Genomic DNA, 23,467 nt, shown 5'->3' on the forward strand with positions numbered 1-23,467 from the left:
TAGGTCCTTTGGATCTATTTTCTTTTCTTATTAAAAAAAAAAAAAAACTAAAAATAAGGCAATAGCGTCAGTGGAATTGAGATAGGATCCAAGTTTTCATCTGCTAAATGTTTTTTCAAAACAAATACTCTAATTTTGACTGCCAAATGTATCAGTTTTTCTTGAGTTCTAATTCAGATTTTATAGAAAACTTTAATTTTAACTTAAATTAAGTCAAAAAAATTAAAAATTAAATTCCTAAATGATGAATGTATATTGACATAATAAGACATACATTGTAATTAAACCTAATTTAATGAAAATTTCACTTCCTGCAGCCCCCTAATATATTTGAATCCCTTGCCCTGTTTTTTTTTTTTTTATTATTTCATGCTTTTCTGTGCCCCCATGAAAACAAGCGGGCCCCCTCCTGGCCCCGTGGCACATTTGATCTAGAACCGCCACTGAAACAAAGGTATCTTCGTTTTTGAGCTGCTCTATGTTTACACAATGGTGACGCAATATTTGCTAAAAAAAAGTTAAATGTATGATCTGTCAGTGATAAAACCTCCCTATGCGCCACACACCAGAGTAAATACACGTAAGCGTCACCTCCTATCTCTTCTGGATCTACTGCACATAACTCCGCTCCTCTCGCCGCCGTGCGTAAAAGGAGGCACCTTGGTCCATTGATTCGCCTCCCACCGGCGACACCTGGACCAATCCGTTTCTCCTTAAAGGAACAAAGCTTTTATTTTTCCGCAGATGCCTATGATGAAGTGTAACCACCCTGAGCTGAGTAACCCTATCAAACATTTCCATTCGCTAAAAATTTGAATGCGTTTTTATCAGAAACTATGTACCGACTCAGCCTTAGGCGGCTGTTTTCCGCTTGCGATGTGAATAAGTCCGGAAGGATCGAGTATGAGGACTTCACAGCTGTGTGCAGGGAGCTCGGCGTCCCAGAGACGGAGGTTCAAACTCTGTTCATGAAGTTCGGAGCAGATGAGGACGGATACATCGACTACTGTCGGTTTTCTTCAAGGTTTCAGGAAGTTTCTGAGACTCTCAATCTCGCGTCATTTGGCGCTGGAGCAACCCAAACTCCGTGGGAAGAGTTTGTGGACAGGATAGATGAGGAGTTTGTCCTCCCTGAAAGGTAAACACATTAAACGCCTTCAGGATCCACTGCTGTAACCCTGTTTTGCAGTTTTTTGTTTACTTTTTAATGTTTTTAATTATGATACAACTTTAAAATATAACGTTTTTTTTGTGTTTTACGCGAGAGACAAAGCCGTGCGTAACAATGACGTGAAAGGGAAGTGATGCTTGGTTCTCATATATGCATATTTTCCTAATTTGAGAAGGGTGCCATAGATTTGCATAATGTGAGAAAATGCCAAACCTAAATTAGATTTTAATTGGAGACACTGTAATTATTTTTTCTCTTTGTTTGAGGCCTTTGCTTTAAGTCTCATGTCATTTGCAGCATCTTGAAGATTTTGTTGCAATTAGCCCCAACAAGTTGTACTAGGTGTTCCATCCCCACCGCATAATGCTGCCACCACCATGCTTCCACTTGAGGATGGTTTTATATATAGATGCTAATCGTTTTTTATGCAGTTGTGCCATAATGTTGTCTTGTTTTGATGTTGGATCTGTGAGATTATCTACATAGGCTGTGATATTGTTCTATTTAAGGATGCAATTAATCAATTAATGAATTGATCCAAAGTTTCAATTCAAAAGATCAATTGACTAACAATTGTCAAGCAACTGTTCTCTATAAAAACCTAAGTTCCCTCTTGTATAAAGACAGCCTTAACCTTACTTGAGGGATGCATGCTTAATTTTAACAATTGATTATGAAGCTGCATCAAATATTGTATAAAAAAAACTAAATGTGTTCGGTTACTGAAAATAATATAAATAAAATAAGTTAAACAGTTATGATACTCCATAAACATAGATTTCAAATTATCATATGAAAAAGTTGTCCTGATATACTGTCAAGACATGCTCTCAAACAAATGTTAAAGAGCCTATATCATGGGAAATCAACCCTTTTGACCTTTTAGCTCTGTTATAATGCTGTTTATCAAAATCATGCACAAAGTGCTGTTTTGCTTTCTTCATGGATGTGTGAGTGATCCTCATGAATTCTCTTCTCTGAGAGACAGCCTCTCCCTGTCCTGTGACAACCAGTAGTCAGAGGTTATGTAAAGCTGCCCCCTCCAGGAAACATCTATTTTCACCACACTGAGCCTGTGTTGTAAAGAAATTGCCACTTTTAGAAAAGCCCTCTTTTAGCAGCTTATCTGTACAGCAACTTTGTTCAGACAGCAGAATTGTCTTAAAACAGCGACATCATGAAATAGATGGAACCCAGACAAGAGAGGCAGCTTCGCTTTGAAGTGTTTTTTATCCAGTGATGATATTTCATCATGGCATGCAAAACTGCTGAATGCCCTCTATATAGATGAAAACTTAAGGAGATGATGAGTTTTTATAGCTAAAATAAAAGGTTAGATTGCACTCTGCATCCTTGTCACCACCAAACAGAGTAAAATAGTCTGACAGACAAGCTAACAAAATTTTAAGTAAAGGAATCGTTTTAGACATACAAGGTTTCCATCCCAAAGCAAACACTTCCTGATCCACTATGAATTATTCATTACACACAGATCAATACAATTTTCATTACTCTAAAAAAGGAAAGAACAAAAATTATTCTTTTAATATTCTTTCTGCTTTGGGAATTTTGGCTTTATTTCTTTAATTTACCCCTCAGTTACTGCTGCTCAGGGGTCAAAGTCGATTTAAATTCACAGGGTTTTGACCTGTGAATTAGTTTTGACCAGACCTAAATTGAATGTATATGCTAACTAAAATGTTAAAATATTTAAAGGAAAGAGAGATAATGTTTTAATGACAATTCAAGGAAACATTTACATCATATTTAAATAGATAGAAACGACAACTATGAGAAAGAAATATTCAAAGATCAATGTACCTTTTCACCTGGCTCTTTATTAAATTAAATTCAATTTCAATTCAGTTTATTTATAGAGCGCCAATTCACAACACATCATCTCAAGGCACTTTACAGTTCGATCAGATCATACAGTCAAATTGATTCAAAGTTTTTCTATCTAAGGAAAACCAGGTGATTGCATCGACTCATTGACTCAAATACAATCCCTGACACTAAGCATGCTTGTAGCGACAGTGGAGAGGAAAAACTCCCTTTTAACAGGAAGAAACCTTACAGCAGAACCAGGCCCAGTGTGAGCGGCCATCTGCTGAGGCCGACTAGGGTTCAAGGAGACAGAAGCAGAGATACAAAAAGCAACTGTAAAAGGCGGCGCCATCCAGGAAACACACAGCCAGGGAGACGAGCACCGAGCCAGCTCCCATGCCAGAGGACAAAGAGAGCGCATCCAGCCAGTCATGGTCAGAGAAACAGGACTACACTGGAAAACAGGCCGATCTCCAGCATCTATAAACAAGGGTGTTGATGGAAGCAGCACAGCTGATGTTTCTCTTCAGGATGGTGTCACAGCCAACTAAGAACAGACGAGGCGAGACTACTATGAGAAAAAGCAGATAGAGCAGAACGTTAGAGATTGAACTAACAGATTCTGGAGAGTGGGGGAATAGAGATGGAATAATGAAATAGGGGTCCCTATGTCCTCCAGAACTCTAAGCCTATAGCAGCATAACTATAGAGATAGCTCAGAATAATCTGAGCCACTAGAAAAGTTTTAAGCCTACCCTTAAAAGTAGACGGGGTGTTTGCCTCACGGACTAAAACTGTTAGCTGGTTCCACAACAGAGGAGCCTGATAACTGAAAGGCTTTATATGTGAGAAGTAGGATTTGAAATTCTAATCTGGATTTTATAGTAAGCCAAGCTAGGGAAGTTAAAATAAGAGAATCATGATACCCCTTTTTTATTTTTCACATGAACTTTGGACACAATGTTTTGGATCACCTGATAGCTTTTAATAAGGGATGCACCGAGATGAAAATTCTTGGCCAAAAACGAAAAAGTAGGAAAACAAGGCTGAAACCAAAACACCAAAACCCTAACCCACCGAAAGAAGTTTTTTATGTCAAATATTAAAATCACAGCATTTTTGGATACGATGTGTACTAATCCTATTAAAAAAACAAATTTTTTCCCCAACTTATTTGAATAAATTATAGATTATTTGATGAGAAACGTACCAAAATATTTATATATTGGTATATACTTTTTTTAATATATATATTTCTACGCCCTTTACCTTAACTTTCTTGCCTTTCAAACACATTTGCCACAGACGTGTGAGCATGTTCATGTTCAGTTTCCTGTTCTGTACTGCAATGTTCTCATATTTAGAATGGTAATTGGGACATTTGTTTCTCTATGGCATTTTGTGCCACTGATCTGAGTGCACACGGAGCTATGCAGCATTTAAACCCGCACCCCCTCACTCCAAACCTGTGTTGCTGAGTTTGAATTCAGCGCCTGCATCCTCCGAAGGCATGTGCATCCCCTGTAGCCTTGAATATACAGTGATTTTCGGCCGAAAATCTTTGGTGCATCCTGACTATTAATTTTTTATTTTTAAACAAATAACCAAAAACACTTTTTATAGTAACATTAACTGGAAATAAGGAATCTACCTCTATTGTTGTTAAATCCAATTCAGGTTACAGTTATATCCACATGAAGAAAAGAGCTGCCTGTTAAAACTTTCAAGAACTAAAGAAATAACATAATATATGCTGGGTAAATAGTATGGGTCTAAATTATACAAAAATAAAAAAGGAATTAAGTTGACCATACACTATTTTCAACAATTTTAAAAGTCTATTTTGGCAAAAGAAAGCTAAGAAAGAAAGCTAAACAACAGCTGGATTCAAACACACCTACCGGAGCAGAAAGGAGAAACAAAAATCACAATGTCCCTAAAAATGATGTGATGTGAAACCAAATTAATTCAGCGCTGGAAGAAAAGTGAAAGACCAGTTTAGGACAGTAGCGTTTTTCAGACAGTGGGTGTCATATTGACGTAAAAAAGTCCCTGTTATGCCATCACTGTTTCTCTTTGTTAATCCATGCAGGATAAACAGAGGCAGCTCAGTGAAACACCAGAGAGCACTTATACAAACTTAACTGGCAGCTGTACTCCATTCCTGTTTAGTATATGATTATTATTCTGAGATGTCAAATGTATTAATTACAGATATCCTAAACACAGGTAGTGCAAATGTTCTAAGTATATTGTACCTTTTTTCTTTGAATGTTTCTATATAATTGAAAAATGTGTTGGGGAAATTTTCCTTAAATTTTTCTGTTGAGGTTATATTTACCATTACACATTTAGATCAAAATATTTATTTGCAAATCATTTGTTTTTTGCCCAGCTTTTTCAGTTTGTTGAGCATTTGGTTGCCTTTGCCTATTTGTTGTCAGCTATAAGTTTTTTTTTTTTCTATTATTTAGCCTCAGGGAGCAGCTGGCTGACCTTTACCAGGCCATTCACTCCTCTGCAAACACCACTCTTCTCAAGGAGTATGAGGAAATCATCCGATCTCTTCTCAGTTTAAGCCTGGAAAACAAACTAAAGTGTGAACAGTTGGAGACATCTTTGAAGCGGTAAGAAAAATAACACAAGTATTTGTTTTAAAAAGTGACAACCAATTTGCTTTTAATCATAATAACATTCTTTGAGGCCAATAAAGTCCTGTTCAGATCACCCGATCCTCCAAATATTGCTTATAAAAGCTTCATTTAGTCTGACCATAAGTAAAAGGTTTTACCTTCATGTTAAAACAGAAAATAATTGTCATAAATGGTGGCTCCATATCAACCCATTTTGTCCTGTTTGTTCTGTTTAATTATTTATACCGTCTTCTCTAATGATAGATTAATTTTTTACCATGCTTAATTCAACAGTTGTTAATAAATGACATAGTAAATGTTTCCCAAGATTAACTGGGATTATAATGGAATTTGTTTTTGCTTCCTGGTGATCGTAAATAACAAAGCTTTTGATTCCGAACAGACCGAACTGTCACTGAGCTTGGGTGCAGTTTACTGCGCCATCTGTCAGCTGGTTCATCATCATTATGTTCAACTAAAGCTTCTGCTGCTTCGTATTTTGCTTATTGAGAGCTCCAATAATTATTCTTTGGAATATTCAGGTAACTCTCAGATTTGTGTTATTAGTTTCACTCTATGGACTTACCACATCATTTTTCCTGAGATACTGAATTCATGTATTTTTTAAAGTGGTAAACGCTTCGGTTTTTGACATGCATGTATGCACAATAGTTCATATTTTGACCCACAAGGAGAGTGCCCTTATCTTTTTTTTTTTTTTTTTTACATTAAACTTTGTTTTTTTTTTTTGTTGTTTTTTTTTTATCATTTTATACTTTTTTTCTTAGTCTTTTGAAATAGGCTACTTATATGACGTGCACTATACAGTAAATTATATAAAACAGTGGTGAACAGTCACGGCTTTCAAAGTCTTTTCTGCTGGCCTAAAATCATCAAAAGCACTGATCCACATTCACAACCTAAACTTTAATTTTCTTCCATGCAATGGGATTACTTATTCCAAACAATCGTTTTTCCTAATTCCGTAGCATTTCTCTTGGCTGAGTTTTTTGTCTTTTTTGCTAGAGTTTTTGTCCAATCAGACTTCAGGCTGTGTGCGTTGCTATGTCAATCAAATCTTCCCAGGGCCTTCAGAATCATTAGGGAAGGCTGTTGTTATCTTAACATTATTAATGAGGGACGGTTTCTTTAAAAAAATTCGATTTCAGATTTGTCCCACACTTCCAGCTAGCGGGCTTTTCTGAACATCAGCATTTTCTGTCCTCTGATTGGCTAGTTAGAACAAAACATGGATCCCTGGTATGATATGTTTTGTTTGTACGCTTTATCTTATCATTACATTGTATATTTGTATTGTATTGATGGTTTCTTTCATTAAAGTATGAAATTTGTGATGTTAAGAAGTAAATTTGGGAGAAGCCCACTGAAGGCCTAGCCAGATGCACCACCTGCCACTGATATAAAATGTTTTTATTTAGATAATGATTGGTATAACATGCAACTATATGGATTAGTTTCTCATCTTTCTTTGACAGGAACTTCCATGTTGCCTATAGAAAGCACATTCTGCTCATTTTAATGGGGCAGAACTAAACCAGTTTGCACATCTAAAAATCTGCTCAGTAATCTTTCTTTTTCAGGGACAGCACAATCAACTATCACATGTAAAACATTGGACATGCTATTTAGTTTTTCAGTATTGTCTGATTTTATCCTAAATCCCACACAGGAAAAATCTCCCTGTATCTCTCTACACTGGTTCTGCTCAGTTCGCAAAAAAGTATGAAAAGTCTAGTATGAGAAGCGGGAAAGACTGGAATCTGCTTCTGCATGAGACTTTAGTTGCACTTTAACAAACATGTAAAAAAAAAAAAATCTATTTTTCTTTGAGGACTGGAAAAATTATGTAGTGCGTCCTCATTTTGACCCCCTCCTTTTAAGTTCTCTAACAGTAAGATTCAAAGATGTTTTTTTTTCTTCATGTTCTTAACATCAGGGTGTAAGAACAATCTTTACCTCTGTCTACCTGTGTTTGTTCCAGGAGTTATGTTTTTTTTTTTTTTTACAGTTATTTTAAAAGTTATGGATTTTAATATATATTTTTGAAAGCTTGTGAGTCTATAATTTCTTGCAGCCATACTTTAGTTTATAGAGCATTCACCTTGCTTGAATGAATAACCACTTTTTTAGACCATCTCAAATAAAACTTAAATGTTATTCTAGTCAACTTAAATAGCAGATTGCAATGCTTCTTTACATTCATTTAACTAGAATAGAAAAATTTTAAAACCATTAGATATTTCAAAACGGTTCAGATTAGTTTTTTTTTTGTCTCTACATAATCAATGTAAACTAATTAAATGTTTTATTTTATTTTTTTAAGAACATTTTAGTGTGGGTTTATGCTACTGCATTAATAGATCATATCTTTGTAGGCATTTTTTTTAAGGCTATGCTTACGTTTGTGGAAGAAGGCTTTACGTGCTGGTTTGGAAACATTCATTGCTGCAACTTCCAGCTACTAAAAGCAGTGTATTGTTTAATAATAGGCCATTTTCGACTAACCAATTACCCTAACAGGCATGTTTTTGGGCTGTGGGAGGAAACTGCAGTAATCAGAGAGAACCCACACATGCAGGGTGAGAGCATGCACGCTCTGTTTAGAGAAACCCACGGCCGTCATATGAACCCAAGGCTTTCTTGCTCCAATGAAAAAAATCAAGTTAAAAATTGTAAATTTGCAAGGGCTATGAATACCTCTGTTCTCCTTCTCCTCACCTTATAATATTTTCATAATCAGGAGCTTGTTGGAGCTGCTGGTCTCTACCATTTATAGTGTTTTTGTTTTTTTTCATAGAAAGGTTTGCTTGTAGCATGATGAGTCATTATGGACTAAAGTTACAGAAAGGTGTTTATCCAGCTTTAGAAATCAATTTTTTTGCTACCTGTTTCAACAGTAGCACTACAACAACATGAGATTCAGTCTTTTGTCTGGGAACAAACAGATTTGTTTGATTGCAATCAAACAGCCCTTGTTTTAAGTAGTTTTTTTATTTTGCAAAGTATGTATGGGGAAGAAGGGAACATCACTGAATTTCTGACCATTCTATGCCAGAAGGTGAGGATTGTGCAGAGAGGTTAGAGCAGTAGATGTGATAACAACTCAGAACCTTTTGTCTACTGGATGAGCTCTCTCTCTGGTTGAGCAAGTGCGCTGCAAAAGACGAGTTGCATTCCTTCGCATAAGGAAGTAGGAACCTTTAAATATGCTGCCCCACCCAGTTGTTTTTTTTATATTTTTAGAAACTGAGCATGTCTCCTCATTGTGTTTAAGTGATATCTGGGAATTAATCAGCAATGTGAACTGATGAGCGTGTTCAGGAAACAATCAGTAAATCTTTACAAAACTTTCCCTCAGATCAGTTTGGTCTGTGTGAGTAGGAGTGAGAAGTCATCAAGGCTGGAGTTTTGGATCTCTCATATGAATGAAAGTAACCTGGATTCTTTCTTCTTTTCTTGGACGTTTGCTGGATGAACTGTTTTGGTTGGATAGTTTTGAGGTTGCCATTCAAACCTGTGTTTTCCATTCTGTTAAAACAGAGCTGAAGAGATAAATACCAGTCAGCTTGCAGAGATGGAAGATGATATTCAGCAACACCTTTCCCGAGCAGAGGAGCGGGTGAGAGACGAGGTGAGTGTCACAAACACTAACTTCTTCTATGATTCATCTTTAACACCAAAATAATAATATCAGTCACAAAAGGATATATTATAAGAAAACATATAACTGGAATGTATATGTATAGTATTTATATTTCATAAGAATTTCAACTGAAATAGTTTATTTCTACCTGGGCTGCCTAAGTACAGTGGAATCTGCTTATAGTGCTCATGGATATAGTAATCAACCGCTTATATAGATCAAAAGACTTGGGACAGAATCATTTTTATACAAATGCTGCTGAAATAATTTGTTTATAGTAATCAAGAAATCTGCTTATAGTTTTGGCCATTTTATGAATGCATACATGTGCAAAAATGATTTTAAAATTACGTGTACATTTCGGAGGTACAAGAGCGCTTTGGTGCGTCCACCTGTGCTTCGCGCAGCGAGGAGGGGGAGGAGGATGAAGAAGTGGAGACTGTTGTCCCTTCCAGAGCTTTGAGAAACTTTGACCTTTTACATCATTTTAAAAAAGAAGTGAACTCAGTGTTGGACAACACTCTGATCCAGGGAACCATGGATAGATATGTTAAGTGATTTCTTAATGCTGGGCAGCAGATCTGCAACACAAAACAGATGTAGGCTAGCTTTAATTTTCTGTAGCTTATGCAGTTATCTTCTATGCTGTTGTTCTATGAAAATGTTTGTTTCAAACTTTATTTTCAGACATATTTAAAAAATGCACCGGCGTCACAGCAGAGCCGTCTCCCAGAATAACTTACATAGGCCTACTGTAGGCTACCAGAGTTATCCACTGTGCAGTACTGTGCTGTGATTAAGCATTTGTTTCAAACTTTATTTTTAGGCACAGCAGAGCCGAAGAAACAGCACATAATAAGTTACATAGGCTACCAGAGTTATGTCTGTGGACAGCGCAGTATACTGTAATTAAAATTGCATGGTACTGGGATAAAATTCAGTAAATGCGGAAGCTATCCGTTTCGTGACCACTACAGTATGAGCGGATTCCACTGTATTTGTGTTGCAGGCTAACACAGCAGGTTAGGGGTCTTTCTCACAAAGAGGCTCTGTAATGTCTGATGAAAGCCCCACTTCAAGCTCTTGGCCACTATGCACCTCTGACTGCGCTGGTGTCATGTTTGCAGGAGCAAAAGAAAATGGAAGGAATCATAGCAACCATGCAGAGGAAGCACAACAATGAGGTTGCAGACCTGCATGCCACAGCTGATCAACTGTTAAAGGTAGGTTTTCCTCTGAACATGCATGCCTGTTTCTATGGAAAATTGTTTAAATGTTTTAACTTCTAGGGGATAAAACAGTCCACCAAGAAAATCTATTGAGTAAATCCAGCTGATATTTAATATATACAGGGATTTGACATGCATATCTGAAACGTTGCCTATTGTTAGAGGAAATGATGTACAGACGGTTCTTTCTTTCTCAGGAGTGAGAGAATTAGACTCGCACTAGATATTTTACTGTAGATATCGATCCATAAATAATGTAGATACACATCTACCTACATACCTAGAAGGCATTGCAGAGATTATTGCTGCCTTATTCTTGACCTGCACAGTCCTGGATGAAATCTGAACCTTACCTGATCTTATTTTATGGCTTAACCAGAGCAGGCAGTGATGAATAAGTAAAGCAGAGACTAAATAATCCTGTTTATAACCACCACCTCTTGAGGAAAGGTTGTACTTAATTTATAACCTGTGCTAGGCTTTCTTCACACAGTGTCTGAGTGTGAGCACAACCTCATATCCTAAAGAAGTTCCATCCTAAGAATTTGATATGCACCAAATTAAACTAATGTTGTTTAGTAAGTATATTGTAAGACAAGGGCATGTGATCTCATTCATTGTCTTTTTGGGCTCAAGTTATTCTCTCTGCAGCAGTGGACTAGCTGATCCACCTCTTTACTTTGTATAGACTTATAATTTTACCAGATCAGAACAAACTAAAGGAGTGTCACAGACTGGTCCACTGAGCTACTGTCATTTGTTTGGAGCAAAGCTGTCAAATTTAAGTCCTTGAGGCCTAAAGTCTTTATGCTGCAACTTTAAGACATATTTGTTTAAAAGATGCTGAATCACATAATTGGATATCATTATGCCATTTGATTCAGGTGTGTTGGACAAAGAGCAATATAAATGTTGAAACATCAGACCTTTCGGACTGGGCTAAAGCCGGGCATACACTGTAGGATTTTATTTTTGCCCTTTTCGGGCCGATTCTCCAGTCGTGCGAGAATTTTTCGATCAGGCCGAGTTTCAGCCTCCTCTTGCGTCCTGCATCGTGTAGTATACAACGGGCGATTCGCCTCTCACGACCACCTACCTATCAGGAATCGTAAGGTCGGGAGGAAATAAAACATGTGCCATCTCTTTGCGCTGAGTCCGACATTTGGTTTTTGGACTTAAAGTGTGAGCAGGTAGATTGCATTTGAGCGTCGGGCCGCAAAGTGTGAGAACATGCATCAAGAGCTGTGAACTTTTAAACCCTGAGGTTTCGTCATGCAGTTTCAGCTGTAGCTGCATGTAACGATTGAAAATATTGCACAGTGTATAGTCCCAGCTGAAGATTGGTACATGGAGCCGTTTACATATCTGGTTGAGGTTGTCTTGGTCGATGGTCTTAAAGGCTAAGCTGAAAGCTTCTGGGAAGTCCAGGGATCATATTTATCTAACTTCTGAGAATTATTCCTAAGATGACTCTTAAGTGTGGACTTAAGAACACAATATTTCCAAGTTAAAAGCGGGAATTAAAAGTTATTTATCAAATATCTCACTCGCACTTTTAGAAAAGTGTAGGACTTAGATGATGTCTTTCAATTGACCATTTGCTGAATGGAACTGCTTATTGCTGGCTGGCATGGCCCAGCTTTATCACTAGAATTGGACAACTTAAATATTGCAATAAAATCTGATAGACCAATTGAAAACACCTAAATTAAGATAAAAAGCTCAATATTGCAAAAAAGCTTTTATTATATTATGAGGTTTTTCCAGAACTGTTGATGTGCATCGCCAAAAACACAGCAGAGTTGTTTATGCTTTTTCATCATGAGGCTCCTTTATGACTTTAACTTTGGTATCTGAGTGATCCGGGAAGTTTTAGTCACATTCAAGACTATTAAAAAAAAGAAAAATCTAAAATAAGCTTAGGTGATTTTGGACAACATACGGACATGCTGTAAGTTCATGCATTTGTGCCGACAGGCCACCAATTATTTATGTAATTTCCATGCATTTGTAACACACGGTTATGACTTGCTTATCTCATAGCCACGATTTATTATTGCACAGCCATTAGATAATCCTGTGGCCGCCCTTAAGTGACAATGGCCTCCAGTTTATTTCCTCCTAAATTATGTTTTCAGATGTTGTTTTGTGAGAAACTGTAATAGCGATATATTGGTTAATTCCATTACCTGCTAGAGCACTGGAATGGCTTTTAGTTCGAGCCTGAAGCTCTGCTGCACATGGTTATTTATGTGATAATGCCCCTTATTAAGTTCATAACTTCATAAATTATACCCGCTCTGTTCAAACAATACCGTTTGATCAGCTGTATGCCATCAAAGCCTAGGAATTGCACATCTCTCTTTTGTCAATACCATCCTCTAGTGGCAACTCCTACCCATTTTAGACACCTCAGGAGGTCTCTTTGATATTTGGAGGAGTAAGAGTGATTCTTGGTTTTGGGAAAGTTCATAAATAGCTTTTGTTATGTTTGAGAGTAGGAGTAAATCTTAGTACTTAGGAGTAAAAAAGCCCTTTAAGAAATCTGATTAATATGACTTCTGATCTACAGTATAAGCACACTGCACACTGTCCAGGAGGAGGCCTGTGAGGTCTTTATTTCAGTCATCAAAACTGTGTTTGCAGCTCATTTTGCCATTTGTGGAACGTTTTTACCTGTTCACAGCTCATTTCTTTTTTGTTTGCAGTATTTTTCTTTTGCACTAGTTTTTTTGCTAGAGTGTTTTCATCACATATGTTTTTGCAGCTCGTTTAGTCATTTGTCACCATGAAAACCCACTAAATATAAATATGTGGCTGCAAGATGGCAGAATGTTGTCCGGTTCATGTGATAATTTGATTGCGAATAGCTTCAGGTATTTAAGGAAGAAGTGTGTTCTGTAGCCAGTATGAAACCAACACACAACAGCAATGAAGTACTCTTTTTTTTTTTTTTTTTTTTTTTTTTTTTTTTTTTTTTTTTTTTTTCCTTTTTGCTGTATTGGAGCCAACATACACTTTGTTTGAAATGGCTCTGTACATAAAATAATCAATCTGGATGTATTTTAATAAAGCATCCCTTTGTGGAAGCAATTGCTGCTTTGGTCCTGTAGATGGCGACAGTTGACAGTAAACGGCTTGTCCTGCTTTGAACCAGGATTACTGACTATTGGCTGCTCACACTGAGGTGAAGACTGTGTGGGCTGCTCAATTAAAAGGGATTGAGGAAATGTCTAAGCAGTGATACCAAACTTTTATTTATATGACTTTATCTTGCTAGATGTAGTGCAAGTAATGGTACCTAATCGTAATGGAATAGGCCACTAGAATGTCAAAATAATTGATGAAAAAAAAAAAATCTAAAACACACATGTAAGAATACAGAATTCCTGATAAAAAGTTATTGGTTTCTTTTTAGTGTAATGCTAACTGAACCAATACAGCACCAGGATTAACTAAACCTGACTGTTAGTCTGGTTTGGAGCAGACTAGTTGCACAGAATTAATCACCATAAGTGATTTATATGTCACTGATTTGGTAAAAAAGTTTCTTAAGCCAGAAAAAAAAAATCATAATTTGTATAATGGTTGCAGCAAAAAAGGTGACTTGGCCAAAATGACATTCTGTTTTCAAAATAATGGGATGATAACTTGTGAGGGTTCAGAAAACCAAAATTGGTGCAGACTAAAAAACAGAACTGCTGATTTGATTAAATAGTTTTAACAAAATGTTCATCTGGCTTTGTTTGAAGAACAAGGAAAGCTCTGAACTAAACCAGTCAAAAGAGGAGATGATCCGACTGAACAGACGGATAAGCGATCTCCTACAGGTAAGGAACATCAGACTTGAGATCAGTCATATATATACACTGCAAAAAATGTAAATCTAAATAAGTAATTTTTCTTAAAACAAGTGAATTTATTCTTGAATTGAAGAGGTAAGTGGGACATTTTGCAAATGGAACAAGACAATTTACATTTAAAATAAGAAAAAAACTATTGCTTTGTCTTATACAAGTGCATATTATCTAATTATCTTATTTCAAGAGTAAAAATACTTATTCCATTGGCAAATCATCCCATTTAATAAAATTGAGGGTATATACACTTGATTCAAGAAATTTTTACTTATTTCTAGATCATTTTTGCAGTGTAGGTTCAGGTGAATGGTGTTAAACTTTGTCTTTTTGCAGGAAAATGAGCAGCTGCGAAGTTCTCTGATTCAAAACCAGACAAACGTGGCTGTACTTCACTCTGAGCTGGACAAGCTAAAGAACATATATGCAGACCAGAAAGCCCAACATGAAAGGTAGAAGACCTCTTCTGGCTTAGTTAGTATATTGTGATCTATCATCTATCCTAACTTTTTTAAAAGATTGTAATTTTTACAGAGAAATGGAAGGGTTAAAGAAGATGATGATGGAATATCAGTCATACTCCAATCAGATTCAGATCCTACAGTAAGTCCACACTAAATAAGTTTTTCTGTTTTGGAAGATTAAATTAAGAAGGCATTTATTTCAGGAATTATTATTGTCTTACAGTCTCAATATACAAAGGAATATTTAAATAAGCAAAGATTCAAAAGTCAGCCTGAAAGTAAAAAAGATCAACAGTAGAAAATTTAACATGCGCAACAATGATGGAAATAGAGGTGAGGAGGTGGCAAAGTGACAGAAAGGGAGAACTAAAGTCTGTAAAGGAGTGAAAATATGTTGTTTTATGCAGTCCTCCTTTGGTTGCCCACAAAGTAGTTGTTGGACCAAAATAATATACGAAATTCTAGCCCAGCCTGATGTTTTCTTTACCAGCTTAATTCTGTTGTGAGAAAAGAGCTGCAATAGTAATATTGAGTTTTGGATGTAACCAAGTAATCTACAAGTAGGGCTGTGTTGTTACCTGAATGGGATGGGATTTTTATAAATCGAGGATACTATAAAACAGGGCAAGAAAACTCTAAATTTGAGTTACCATTGAGAATGTTTGTTGCTATGGAATTTTTTAAAAAGTCAGAAGAAAAATAATTAATAATAATTCATTTTTCCTACCAAGTCCAAGAATGAAGATACTTTTATGGTATGCAGAGAGGATTTATTATTATTTTTTGCAAACGAGCAAAAACCTGTTCCTAAAAATGTGATAAAGAGGTAAAATATGGTAAAAACAAAAAGGGTGCCTAAAACACTACCATGGGGAGCACCACTGGCAACTGGTGAAGCTCTTGATCTGTTCTGGCTGAAGCTGTTTTCGAGAAGTATTACAATTAATCAGAAGAGACTAATCTCACAGTTTGAGCTGCCAGAAAGAAAGAACAATAAAAAAAACTATTGGGCAGCATAGTGGACTTTGAGTCAGTACAGTAAAATAGAATACAGTATTTTTGTTGGTCTGGAGGGTGAGGTGTGTCCTAACAAACAGAAAGGCTTTGCATCACACAGTCAATTATACAACCACTTTTGTAGTTATGCTTGTTTTGCTTCTTCTGAACAAACTTGTTAACTATGTCATTTAGCTCTGTTTTGAATTGAGTTTTGTATAATGTGAAAAATTTGAATGCCCCTAAAGTCTCTGGCAAGTAAATATTAGTAGAAATGTTTTTTTTCTGTTTCTTATAAATAAGAGATGTGCAACTTGACAAAAACAAAACAATTTTAAGATGTCATTTTTAAAAAGTAAAATCATGTAATATGACCTTTCACATGAAATAATAGTTTTCAAGATAATACCACGCTTTTTGTGCAAATACCGTTTGCCCAAAACAAAAAACAAAAATTAACAAAATAAGGGTTAAAATAACAATAAAATTAGCCAGGTAAATTGAAGACAGATCTTAAAAAGCGGAGGCCGATATAGAATGTGCCTTATGGATGATATCACAATCTCTCCATCTTTCTAGATCAATAACAAACACCAACATTTTACCATCTGATATTTTGATGAAGCCCATTTCTACAATAAAGATTATGTGGAAAGCTGGGTCAGAAAGCAGAAACAGGGAATTTATGATGTATATTTCATTAAAGAGAAGTTTTGATGAATCCCACTGAGCTTTGGGTTGTTAAAACAAGTGTTTGAAAAAGCAAAGAAAACAAAACATGCTCTAAATACAAACATCTTTATCATGTTAGTGAAAATCTGCAAGGTAAAAAAAATCCTAGCTATTTAAACAAAATAACTTTCAAAGTGTTCGTTGTGAGCAAAAAGTGATTGACCAGACTAAACAGAGAGATGGTGGCTCATTATAAGCAAGATAAAAAGAACAGAAATGAAGGAATGAGGAAGAGATGAACTCTTTTGGCATTGTTTTTTTTCATGCTTACCGTAGTTGTACGATGGTTAATTATGTGCTCTTTTGTTTTCTTAATCACATTAACAGGGAAATGAACAAGAAGCTGTATGACAGTAATGATGGCCTGCGCTCAGCATTAGCTGGTCAAGTGGTTTCAGCTAAAAGGAGGGTAAGTTCCTTGTTTGCTCAGCTATGTTTCCTCATATCTGCTGGATTTGTTTCATAAAAAAAAAAAAAAAACTGAAAGATATCAGAGCTTCAAGATTAAAATGTTTCCTCCATGTCACTTCTAAACCACACAACAGCGTTCTCCTCAAGATGAAATCCCCGCCAGGAGAATAAAACCTCTTCGACAGAGCACGCTCAATCATGGCAGGTAGATGCAGCTCTCATTTCTTCTCATTTATGTGATTCCTCAGATTGATCTTTAGGTGAGTTGTAATGCGATCTTATGTGTGGACAGGTCCGAGCTTGATCCCAGCCTCCTCCATGTATCAACCTGGGCTGAAAGGTACCTAGACAGTGGCTTGTCCATACCGATGGACACAGCAGAGAGCTCAGCCAGTGACTATGATAGTGACGACAGCAGGAGCTCCGTGGAAACTGTCCATCTCAGCTATTCTTGTGTCCCATCGGATGTGGAGGTGAGGAGCATAAAAATGGAGCAGGATACATTTAAAACAGAAAGGCAGTTTGCTTTGACAGAACTTTAAAATTTGATTTATTTTGGCTGTTTCAGATATCAGAGGTCAAATCTGAGGCTACAGTGTCGTTGGCTCCCAGCAAAACCAGCTCCACCGCTTCATCCATGCGAAGACGCATATCTGCCTTTCCCATAAAGGTAAGTCAGCTTGGATCATGGTAAGCTATATTTTACAAGCAGGCGATTATAAAGATACAGAAAAAAATGTTGAGATTCACATCTGTTAAATAAATTAGGGCTGAATACATTAATGGAATTTATCATGTTTAATTGAATATTGAAACACTAATTTAGTAATTGATTAATAGTTAACTTGCTAATAGAGGCCCTGAGACATGCCTTTAGCTGAAAGAGCAACCCACTAAGAGCAGTTACTATTCTAAAAGTTTAAAAAAAATATATATTGTTTTGTTTTCAAGATGAGAAACCCTTTTTGTCTATTGATATGCTCTATCCAGAAGTTATCAAAGGGCACAGTTTTAGCTTCATTTAGTTTAAATTCTATGTAAAATCTTCTTCAATGAACCTTTAGCCATCTGATTATTAATTGAAAAAATAATCAACAGATTAATCAATCAGCAATTGTTTTGAGTTGCAGCCCTGAAATAAATAAAGATTTCATTTTAGGATTATAATCTCACACTGAATTATTAGGTATAATACAAACTTTGATTAGAGTACATTTGATTCCATATAAAAAAACTTTGGGTAGCACTATTTTTAGGACCCCTAACAATACTTTCTTTAGGAATTCACAATGCTGGAGCATACAGAGGGAAACACAGCTAAGATTGAGGTCTGCGGACTAAAGACGAATGCACCTGGAATGGAATCTCTCTCATAGTAGCATCTCAAAGTATACTGTAGGATCCCAGTAAAGTTTATTAAAACCACATGTGTGCAGTTTTAAAGGTAGAACAGAAAAGTGATTTTCCTTTCAGGCCTTCTAAGATGCCAAATGGCATCTAGGTAACACCTGCTGGTTGTAATGGGGACCTGGTGACCCTAAGATGCCACAGTATTCTGCAGCTCCCTAATAAAAAGCTTTGGGGACTCTTATCCCTCTAGCTATCCTGCTACATTTTATAATGAAACCAGCCCTGTGACTAAAATAAACATTTGTTGTCACATTATATTTGTTAACTATGAAAACAGAAAATCATGATTTTATCTCTTATAAAGCTGAAAAAGTATATACAACATAAAGAGCAGAATTTATTTAAAAGGATATGGTGTCGTTATAATGTCTAAAATATCCAGTTTAAGCTTATGTTACTGCATTGAAAGTTTAGGTTAGGTTACGTTCATGTGTTTAATTATATGGTTCAATTCACAACATACTAGAGTACATCTACCACTGCTCTGACTTAAGCCAACCCAAAACGTGTCAGCCAGTCACATTATGGTACTATTGGTTAAGATGGGACATATAGCTGTGACAAAAGCATGAGGTACTGAACTCACAGCTGAAACAAAACTAAACATGTACACCCACCGGCTGCTGCTATCACATCTGTTTTGCCAGAATCCATGTTTTCCTCTTTGAAAGAAAAACAGCAAGACCATAAAAGTGTGAGTTGTGCATTTCCTTGTGGTTTCTGGTGATATTTCCATTTCTTACTTTGAATGGCTAAGCTTAAACTTGTTTAGACCGACACTAGGTGTCACCTCACCCAGTCATTCTGGAAGGTTCTGCTGAATGAAACTCCTTTCTTAAACGGATTCAATAGTCTCAGGTTGGTAATGTGTAGAGCTAGACCCTACTGAATTTAAACCATCTGGCTTGCCAGGTTAATAATAAAGATGAAAACAATCCCTTTAATTTTTTATTTTTGATCAGCATCATGAGCGAAGCTTTCTCTGTCATTATCAATCTGCATGATATTCAGTCCAGTCCTATGTTATAATCACCCAACACCATGGCCGCAGGAATTGGGAGTTTTAGTGGCAAGAGGGAAATTTTTAATAAATGCAATAAAAATACTTTGCACAGTTTATAAATTTGTGCAAAGTATTTTGCCTTTTATTTTACTATTTCATGTATTTGGATTTTAATTAAATTATTTAGAGGCCTAATCAACACAAGTTCACAGAAGTTACATTGTCAAGGCAACGTCAAGCAAGCTAGTGGTCACAGAGAAAAGAGGTATCCCGCTTGCGGCAGCAGGCTAGCAAATTTACATAGTCTAATGACAGAAATGAGAAGGAAATAATATCCATCTCCCAATTTTTTAGTCAGGGGTGCGGTGGGGCTGGTGCCTAACTCCTGCAGTCTATGTGCGTGAAGCAGGGTAAACCCTACATAGACCGTACATAGACTGCCGCCAGTCTGTAGCAGGGCAACAGAGAGACACATAGACATACAACCATGCACACACACACTCTCACATAAGGACAATTTAGAGAAGCCAATTAACCTAACAATCATTTTTGGACTGTGGGAGGAAGCTTGAGTACCTGGAGAGAACCTACACATGCACAGGGAGAACACCAAACTCTAAGCAGAAAGACCCCTTGCCGGAAATTGAACCAAAAACCTTCTTGCTGCAAGGCAACAGTACTACAAACTGCCAACCTCATAGAGTTCCTACATACAGTATGTTATTCTAACTCATAGTAATGTCATCATTTGTTTTGTGATGTTCCTTTCAGGAGCCCGAAGACAACATCAAAGTGACAGAGGAACCTCTACCGAGTTGCTGTCTTGTTTTAGCAGGAGATGCAGGAGCTGGAAAGTCCAGCTTTCTGTTGCGGCTGACGCTCAATGAATTTAGAGCCAACATTCAGACCACACTGGGTGGGTAACAGTACACATGTCGCCTAAAGGTGTTGTTCCTCACTTACAGGTGGATTCCACTCAAAAATAAAATGGGAAGGTCTTAAAATGGAGTCAATATAGAGTTGAATACTCTTACTTAATGGGCAAAATTCGCAACAGCTTATTTAGAAAATTTATCTATTTGATTTCTAGGTTATTTAAAATGATTTGTTTTTGCTCCCAGGTATTGATTTCCAGATGAAGAGGATGCATGTGGATGGAGAGATGATGAACCTGGAAATCTGGGACACAGCTGGTCAGGAGAGGTATACGTCTTCTTAGAAAGACATTTAGCAAGAAAGTAGCATGGAACATGGAAAAATGGAGCACCAGTTTAGTGTAAACACTGACTCAAATGGAAAATTGACAATGCTCAAAAAAGGGATGATTTTTTCCTTTGACTCTAGGTTCCGTAGCATTGGAAGGACCTTTTTCCGTAAAGCTCAAGGAGTTCTGCTGCTTTATGATATTTCTTCAGAGAGGAGCTTTCTAAACATCAGGGAGTGGGTGGATCAGATTCAGGTAACATCGCTGCTAATGAGAAATAAATAAATACCACGTGTAGTTGTAATATATACTATGTCCCTACCTATATTTTTCTGAAGGAGTCCGCTGATGAGAAAATCCCCTTATGTGTTGTTGGAAATAAAGTGGATCTACGGGATCAACTTCCTGCAGAATGCTGTGTTAGCAGCTCAGAAGGAGAAAAGCTAGCCAAAGTAGGTGTTGCTTTCAGCTGGTGGTGAAAGTTTTTATAAATATGTCCATGCTCGAGGTGTTGGAGTAAACAGACCATACATGGGGATGGTAATGCTTTGTTTTTTCCTTTGCTTGGCAGAGGTACGATGCCTTGTTCTGTGAAACGAGTGCCAAAGCAGGAACGAACATTGTTGAGGCTGTGCTTCATCTAGCACGGTAAGAATTATTTTTTTTTCATATTTTTGAGCCATACAGGAGCATAACTACTAATTATAATTGAATTAAAGAAATTAAATTTGGACAATCTTCTGAAGCTACGTTCACATTGCAGGCCTTAATGCTCATTTCTGATTTTCTTGTGAAATCGGATTGATTTGCGTGGTCGTTCTCATTTCCAAAAACATGTGATCTCCTGTCTGAACTGCTCTCATATAGCTGAAGTATCCACCACCAGTGGTGGACGCAATGACATCACAAGTAGAGATCGCGGTCAGTGTTTGTGGAAGTAAAGAAAGATGGTAAAGCGGAAGTGCATCTATATATCAAATATCACATGGTTCCGATAAGACCCATTGAGTTTGCCCTGAAGAGAGCTGTCAAAATCAAAAAATTTCTCTCCATTGATGGAACTCTGCAATATAATCTGCCATGGTTGTCGGTTTCTTCTCCCGCATCCATGTAGCAGGTTGCTGAATAGTGACCATTGTCTAGTTATAATGACGTACATGTTGGATGAATGCGACCTGGCCGTACAGACACCAGCCACATTTGAAAAGATCAGATACATGTCTCATTTAGGAGCACATAGCCAAGTGGCCTGGGTCGCATTGGAAAAATCAGATCCTACAGTAGTTGTTTAGACTGTTATGAAAAGATAAGATACAGGTCAGATATTGGCTAAAAAAATCAGATTTAGGTCATTTCAGGCTGCAGCGTGAAGGTAGCCTAGGAGTTAAAATGATTTTCTACAGTATATAGATTAAGTATGAAAATCTTTGAGAATTTGATACTTTTGTTATTTTTATTTAATAACAATGACTTGGAAGTAAAAATAAATCCATGTTTGCTCATGAAACATTTTTCATTGGCTTCATCTGATGATCTTATTTTCTAATTCAAAAATATCAGCCTACTTAAAAGTGTGTCCAAGCTTGGTTTGGCCTCCTTTTGCATGAATCATTGTAAAAATGCAACATGGCATACTTGTCAAGTTCTTAATTTGTACATACAGGAAATGGTACGACATCCACTGCCAACCCTTTAAGTTCCAGTATCAATTATATTTCAAGACACAAGAAATTAAAACTAAACACGTGTCAAGCAACTGCAAACTAGAATAGGGTGATCAGATTTTGACTTGCAATGCTTGCGACAATTCCATTTGGAGAGGCAGATCATGTTAAGACTTGACAGCTATGACATGCTGTGGCATTGATCAGCCTTACTTATTTTAGTCCATCCTAAAAGTTGAAGCATTCTATGAACTGCCAGCCTCATTAGTAATGGCTTGTGGTAGCTTACCTACCTTGTGAAAACTGTCAATACGTTTTATTTGCTATATTTCTTTGAGAAATCAGTTTTATTACTCCATTATAAAGACATTTTTCACCAAACAGAATTTTTCAATTTATAATAATTAAGAGGAACAAATATAAACTTACAATATATTAAACCGTGTGTATTTAACCTTCATAAATGTATTTCAGTTTCTATTAAGATATACATTTTATCTTTAGGACAAATGTTAAGTTTTTAAGATGAACCGCTGACCCTTTATTTGCTTTTCTACAGGGAAGTAAAGAAAAATGGCAAACTGAGACGGCCATCGGAGTCTCAGGTCAAACTGAATGAGACTCTCTCAAAGAAGGCTTACAAAGGTTGCTGTGGACAGTAAAAAACAAACAAACAACAGACAACAGCTGCTTTTTTAAAAGGAAAGAACACACTCCTTTTTTGTCTTTTTTTTAAACATTTAATCTGTGTCACCTCTAAACTGTAAACATAGTTTCATGAAGGGTTACTCTTTGGTCAAAATGAAGGAAAACTGTAAATATACATATTGAACCGAAATCATCTAATTATCCAAAAATATATAACATTTTGTATTTACTTGGAAATGGATGAGCATTATTGATAACAAGGTCAAATTCAGCTTAAATATATTTTATAATTTTAACAGACTTTTTTTTTTTTTATGTCTGTTTCTTTTTCCATTTTATTTTTTTTTTATCAGGACGCTCGTCCTAACAGAGTTTCATCCCTTTTTGTGGGATTATATTTAAAGAATAACACATCTTTTTTAATATTTTACGATGAAGTTACTTTTTTTCTTAAACCTATGATAATTTTGGAGCACTGATCAAATGTATTTATGTACTATTGTACCCTTTTCACCCCTTTAAATATATATATACTGCATATATATATATATATA

General features: G+C 36.4%; 1 protein-coding gene across 1 annotated transcript; it reads left to right on the plus strand.

The window, feature by feature from the left end:
- Positions 1-649: 649 nt before the first annotated feature.
- On the plus strand, positions 650-23,424 carry LOC107100584 (ras and EF-hand domain-containing protein-like). The gene is made up of 17 exons (XM_015399124.1): positions 650-1,138; positions 5,473-5,625; positions 9,193-9,283; positions 10,423-10,518; positions 14,277-14,354; positions 14,718-14,833; positions 14,916-14,984; positions 16,901-16,982; positions 17,119-17,189; positions 17,277-17,457; positions 17,553-17,654; positions 20,169-20,313; positions 20,519-20,600; positions 20,742-20,856; positions 20,940-21,053; positions 21,173-21,249; positions 22,825-23,424. Exons 1-17 carry the CDS (start codon positions 837-839, stop codon positions 22,925-22,927), a joined length of 1,977 nt encoding a protein of 658 aa, XP_015254610.1. The 5' UTR covers positions 650-836; the 3' UTR covers positions 22,928-23,424.
- Positions 23,425-23,467: the final 43 nt, after the last annotated feature.

The sequence above is a fragment of the Cyprinodon variegatus genome, unplaced genomic scaffold (assembly GCF_000732505.1).
Source record: "Cyprinodon variegatus isolate N-32 unplaced genomic scaffold, C_variegatus-1.0 Scaffold990, whole genome shotgun sequence".
NCBI lineage: Eukaryota > Metazoa > Chordata > Actinopteri > Cyprinodontiformes > Cyprinodontidae > Cyprinodon > Cyprinodon variegatus.